The sequence below is a fragment of the Rhyacophila brunnea genome, unplaced genomic scaffold (assembly GCF_057557595.1).
Source record: "Rhyacophila brunnea isolate RB1 unplaced genomic scaffold, BYU_Rbru_1.0 scaffold_17, whole genome shotgun sequence".
Classification (NCBI taxonomy): domain Eukaryota; kingdom Metazoa; phylum Arthropoda; class Insecta; order Trichoptera; family Rhyacophilidae; genus Rhyacophila; species Rhyacophila brunnea.
In genome coordinates this window covers 20938105-20944152 of record NW_028232827.1, presented here as the reverse complement: position 1 = coordinate 20944152, position 6048 = coordinate 20938105, and the positions used below count along the sequence as shown (strand labels likewise).

General features: G+C 35.0%; 2 protein-coding genes across 2 annotated transcripts in view; one reads left to right on the top strand and one right to left on the bottom strand.

Annotated features, from left to right (window-relative positions):
• Nucleotides 1-2470, top strand: part of LOC147073817 (ESF1 homolog) — an 11228-nt gene extending 8758 nt beyond the window's left edge. The window contains exon 8 of the mRNA XM_085944456.1: nucleotides 1118-2470. Coding sequence (XP_085800582.1) covers nucleotides 1118-1818 — 701 coding nt within the window. The 3' untranslated portion in view covers nucleotides 1819-2470. The remainder of the gene's footprint in view (nucleotides 1-1117) is intronic.
• Nucleotides 2471-2880: 410 nt separating this feature from the next.
• On the bottom strand, nucleotides 2881-4763 carry Trm7-32 (tRNA methyltransferase 7-32). The gene is made up of 2 exons (XM_085944457.1): nucleotides 3573-4763; nucleotides 2881-3534 (listed from the first exon to the last, which is right to left on the bottom strand). Exon 1 carries the CDS (start codon nucleotides 4670-4672, stop codon nucleotides 3725-3727), a length of 948 nt encoding a protein of 315 aa, XP_085800583.1. The 5' UTR covers nucleotides 4673-4763; the 3' UTR covers nucleotides 2881-3534; nucleotides 3573-3724.
• Between the last annotated feature and the right edge of the window lie 1285 nt (nucleotides 4764-6048).

The following is a 6048-nucleotide window of genomic DNA, read 5'->3' as shown; positions in this document are numbered from 1 at the left end:
GAACATATTATACACAACAACGGATATTTTCAAAGATGATAGGTAATATATTTTGAGCGTAGGTATGTTACGTTTATAAATGTTTAGGAAAATACATAATTCAAACTAATTGCTATTTACAAACTAATTATATCAAACTAATTAAGGTGACGCATCAGTGAAACGCCAAATAATGTTCAACTGTACGCGCGACGAAAATTTGTACTTGCTTCGCATTCCTTGAGAGAACGTGGATTCGGACGCACGTCACTTTGCTGGGTGATGGCGACGGGCCAATTAATTCTAAAATCGTGTAAAGATGACTAAAAACTTTACCCATTTACTTTAAAAAGCAAACATGTCAATGAATATATTATTATTGATACTAATAGAATAATAAACAGAACATAAAATGGACGTATGTTGGATTTATATGAGAAATAATATTTCGTTTGACAGGCGTCATTTTCACCCGCGACCCGCAATCCGCACATCGCCTAGCAACGATCTTTTTAGACCGTGCCTCAACTAATGCATGGCCTTAAGCTTTTGAAATTTCATCGATTTAGTGTACCTATTCATCAGTGGTAATATTAGGTTATCTTCTTATATCCCGTAAATATATCCGACAAGCGGGGTTACTCCACAGCCTACCTCTTTCCAAAAGTCACCCTTCACCACTGGTCCATTGCATACCAGGCGGTGAGCTTTGCCAATTAAATCACTTAAACATTTACTAATCATGCAGAAATTTCCTAGCAATTACAGCATTTGAGGTGTTATTTTAAATTCCACTAATATTGGCGACCATCTTTTATAGTTATAAATGCAGTATTAATAATACTAACTCTGATCTTAGATGGCATCCAGATCTCTCTAAACTCATTTTATAGGATTTTTTCTAATAAATATGTTTTTGAAGTTGTTCTAAATTATGGATGTATTGCAACACTCCAATTAGTTCAATTTATAAAGCGTGAGCCATTCCTAATAATGTTCATGCTGACCAGCCAAATATTCCTACTGTCTAGAGTGGGCCGTGCCTTTTATTTTTATAAATGATCTTGCCACTTAAATATGTAATGTGAGTGTATTTATAATTGATAAATATTTATGATATATTCTGTCATTTTTGTAGGTGGTGAAAAACAGACACCGTTCGAAGAATTAGTTGAAAAACGTAAAGAAAAGAAAAAAGCAAAGAAACTGGAAAGGAAAAAACAAGCAAATCTTAAAAAGACCTCAGGCAGCGATGAAGACGGCTACACCTCTGAAGATATTCCTTCCGATGTCGATATGAATGACCCATACTTTGCTGAAGAATTTAATAATTCAGAATTCAAGAAAAAATCTAAAAAGAAATCCAAGAAACATGTTGATTCTGATGAAAATTCAAAAGATGAAGAAAACCAACGGCAAGCTGCAGAGCTGGAACTCCTCCTCGATGATGACCATGAAGGCAAAGCTCATTTCAGTCTGAAGAAGATCCAGAACGCCGAAAACGAGACCAAATCGAAGAGAAAAAGAAACCTGAAAGATAAAATGAAACGCAATGCAGAAGCCAAAGCTGCATTACCAAATTTCGAAGTAGACGTCACCGACGCGAGATTTTCGGCTCTGTTCACTTCTCATCACTACAATATCGACCCGACTGATCCAAATTTCAAGAAAACTAAAGCGATGGACACTTTGATTCAGGAGAAATTGAAACGGAGACCGGCCGAAGGAGACCTCAACGATAATGAGGGACAGAAGAATAGTAAGAAACCCAAACACGACGCCGCCATGAGTGTTCTTATCAAAAGTATAAAAAGAAAATCTAAAAAACAAAACGATTGATTATTTTTGTATAAATGTTATTTATATTACACAAATAAAGTTACCTACTTATGATAAATAGCATTTTTACTATATAAAATTAACTAGCCGACTTCACATGAGAGTTGCGACCATTTTTTGGTCAACCAATAGAATTATTTTTTCAAATTGGTCTATAAAGTTGCTAATTTTATTATACCAATAAATTTATGGCCTGTTGATTTACCATTCTCAAATTTAATGGTGGTGAATACTGATCGCACATCAGTATTTAAAAAAAATTATACTTAATCTTTTTTTTTATAAAGTATTATATCTGCCTAACAACATATCAATAAAAGATAATATTATAATATGGTTATTTCAAAATGAATTTTATTTTGTTCACAAATCGATTCGGTATAAAATTTACAATCTTATTTCATATTTTTAATACACCACAGTGTGGCCCACTGGGTGTCAACTTGTGGCCCGTGGAGCAGTGAGAAAATAAAAATAATATCAAATGCTGCCGCTAGATGTGCTAATTTTGCAAATTGAGATTCGATATTGGCTCAAGATTTTAAAAAGCACCATGTGCTTTTTGCTGCATTTGCAACGCCATTTTCCGTAGACGAGAACTTATTACCGGGAAATTTACAAATGGAATATTGTGAAATATGTTGCGATGAACAGTTAAAGGAGAAATTCCATCAGGTTGGGTTGGAAGAGTTTTACAAAACATATTTGGACATGGAGAGATATCCTGCATTTTACAAATAATATGCTCTAATGATGACTTCGCTATTTGGAAACACTTAGACGTGTGAACAGCTTTTTAGTCGGATGAAGCATATCAAATCCCGAGTGAGAACACGAATCACTGATGTGCATTTGGAAAACTGTTTGTGTGTAGGAACAACCTCACTCGATATCGATATTAATGCACTTAGTTCTGCCACACAAAATCAAACTTCTCACTAAAATTTATTATTTTTATATTATTTTGTTTATTTTTTATTATTTAAAAAAAGTCTAATCTAATAAATATGTTTGATTCTCATCTTTGTTTTATTTTATTAATATATATTTCTTTTTTGTTTTGTATAATAAAAAAATCGGTTGTGTGGCTGTGGGTGTAGGAAATCTAATTTTTTAAATCTGGCCCGCTGCTGAAAAGGTTGGCCACCCATGGTGTAGCTGTTCTAAATTCATTCAGACTGTAGGTAGAGGTTTACTGACATTACGAATTGGCTGGGTGTTCTAAAGCATCATTCATTTACGCAGTACACATTACAAAAACAAAAATGTATTAACGCAAAATAAAAGTTACCCAAAAAATACAGTGATTTTTATCTCAACGATGCAGTTGATTTCTTTTATTTTGTAATAATTTTTCTTATGGCTATACACTAATTGCGAAATGAACCATAATCCACCAGCAATACAGCTATCATATGCACAATATCGTAATTCGGTTTCTTAAATCTCGATTCTTCGTCTACCAAATTCAAAATGATCATGTTTTTTATCATTATTTTCGTGCTTAGACTAAATATTTATCGAACATGTGAAAATTTTTGATATGGAATTGATGTCTTGTTTCTATACTAGGCGTAACATGTCTGACGAATCTGATAGACTTCTCATGGAGATATTTTAATAAGAAATAATTCCGGATAAATGCATTTAATTACGATAATAGGTATAAAAAATATACCCAAAAGTATTTGATTTGACATGGACATACAAAAAAACCTTTGAAGATTGGATATCTAAACGAAATTCGAAAAAACATTTAGTTAAGTACTAGGTATTCATGAAAATATATTAGATGAATTTTATTTTCTTCACTAGAGTTGTGTTATGAAATAACGTGTCCGTGCCATTTTTTTATGCTTGAGGTTTTCTCTTAACTATATACATAATTCCTTTAAATAGTATATAGTTAGATTAATTCGTCATCACATGATGAATTACTTGGTTTATCATCACTAAAAGTCTTCAAAGATACATCACTTTTTTTTAACTGCATGTCTTTAGTCAGTTGGATGACTTCATCATAAGGTGGACAGATAGGACCTTGCACAGGTTCCCTATAAACATATTCTCCTCTCCCGGGAAGGTCAAGTGAGAAGGTTGTATCCGAATCGTACCCACTCAAATCCCCGCACGCGTTGAACGGTACAATCAATCGATTTGGACCGACGAGCTGATTAAAATCGCAATATTCATGATCCAAAAGAGGATTCACCATAGTTGGGATGTATCCTTTTGGAGGACTGTACTTTTGACAAACGACAAATGCTTCTATGCTTGAATTTCTGGAACTTAACGGTTTTGCTACCGTTACAATCGGGAAAAAAAGTTTTAGTTGTGAATATAATAATGTGACGTCTTTCCCGCGGAATATTTTCGCTAGAAATGTTCCACCAGGTTTGAGGACATGTGTAGCAATATTGAGAGCAGCTAAAAGAAGCTGGGATTGAATGTATTCATCTATGTCGTGTAAACCAGTTACATCGGGCGCACCATCACATACAACTAGGTCTGCTTGTTTTCCTTCGAAATGCTGCACTATTTCTTGTGCAGTGCTCAGTTTTGTGATGTCGCCCTGTATCTGCGTCACTCCAGGTAACGGGGCCATCGCTTGAAGGTCCACGGCGACTATTTTGACGGAGGCGCTTTCATCACAGTTATTGGCTTTTAGTTTCTGCGCGAGGACCTGGCTCCAGCTACCGGGGGCGGCGCACAAGTCGACTGCGCGAGTGACTCCTTCAAAAATATTGTATTCCTCATCAATGTGCAAGAGCTTGAAGGCGCTTCTCGCTCGCCACCCTTCCTCTTTAGCAAGACGATAGTAAACGTCTCTCTTATCCTTGGAAGATTTCCCCATTGTGATAAATGATAATTAAATCAGTTCGCACGTTGAGAATTTGATAACAATTTATCGAGATTACAAAGTGGTTTAACTGACGTCTGACACTGACAGCTTAACCTATGCTGACACTCAGCTGACAGCTTTCAATAAATTCATAGACTAATTAAATTATTTTATATTGTCTATGGATTTTTTGTGTTGTCAGTTGGCTCAGTCATATTACCCATTAGGGTTTTATCTTGGGAAAAATTGCATATTATGCAGTGCTAGTGCAGAGTTCGCAAACCTTTTTACGTACCTACGCATGCCAAAATTTCCCAAATAATTTTATTTTTCGACTGTCTGACGTGCCGAGCAGTTTTTCATGGGGGGGGGGGAAATAGTTTTTAAGAATTCTATTAAAAAATGATGATAATATTGTTCTAACTACCACTCACGGAACATAGCCCACATAGCTTTAGCACTTTTTTCAATTGAGGCGTAGAGTTACTACTAGAGACTTTTTTGAGTTTAGTAATGCGTTGTGAATATATTGTATTGTATTATATTTTATTTTATTGCAAGTATCTCATGATTATTTTTTTCTTTCAAAATCGTAACAAACCCTTTTCTTACTCTGGTCATATGTTTCGCCCTGTCTGTTGAAATTGACACAATTTTATCGAGTGAAATATGATGTTTTTCTCTGCACTCGATTACAACGTTTGCAATATCCTCTCCACGTGTTTGACCTTTGAGTTGCAATAATCCTAAAAGGTCTTCTTTAGGACCTGTAGATGAAAAAAATCGTACAAATTTGTGCTGTATAATTTATGTCACAAGACTCGTCAACAGACTGCTATTGATAGAGCTGAAACCAATTTAAGATCTTCGACTTGATGGTTGGTTATATTCGAAGACATTTTGACTGTCCTATCTTTCACTGTTTTAGCCCGTACGTGGTCATTTGTAGAAGAGCCATCTTCAAGGGGCCAAAGAGCCACATGCGGCTCGTGAGCCGCAGTTTTCAGACCATTGCACCAGGGAGGAAAGTGCCCAAGGACTGCATCACAAATATGGCATGCTTCAATTCAACGCAACCGGGACACACAAAATGAAGCTTTTGGTCATAGGGAAAGCCAGGAATCCTAAGCTGTTCAAGAATATATGCCTCACTGAACAACTGCTTATGTCAAGTGATTTACTGTTTAATATTTAGTTGATAAACTTAATTTATAAATATGTATAATTTAGTAAATACTCTATACTATAGATTTTGATTATAGTTAATAAAACCGTAATTTGCCCTACAAATTTCTCAAAAAAACTATTTTTACGAAATACCTGTTTTAATTTTTACCATATTTGTATGTATGTACTATAATCCGCCGCTTTCACTAATTGGACACTTG

Coding starts and splice junctions, on each gene's coding strand:
- Trm7-32 (XM_085944457.1), bottom strand. CDS start 4,672: ATGGGGAAATCTTCCAAGGATAAGAGAGACGTTTACTATCGTCTTGCT.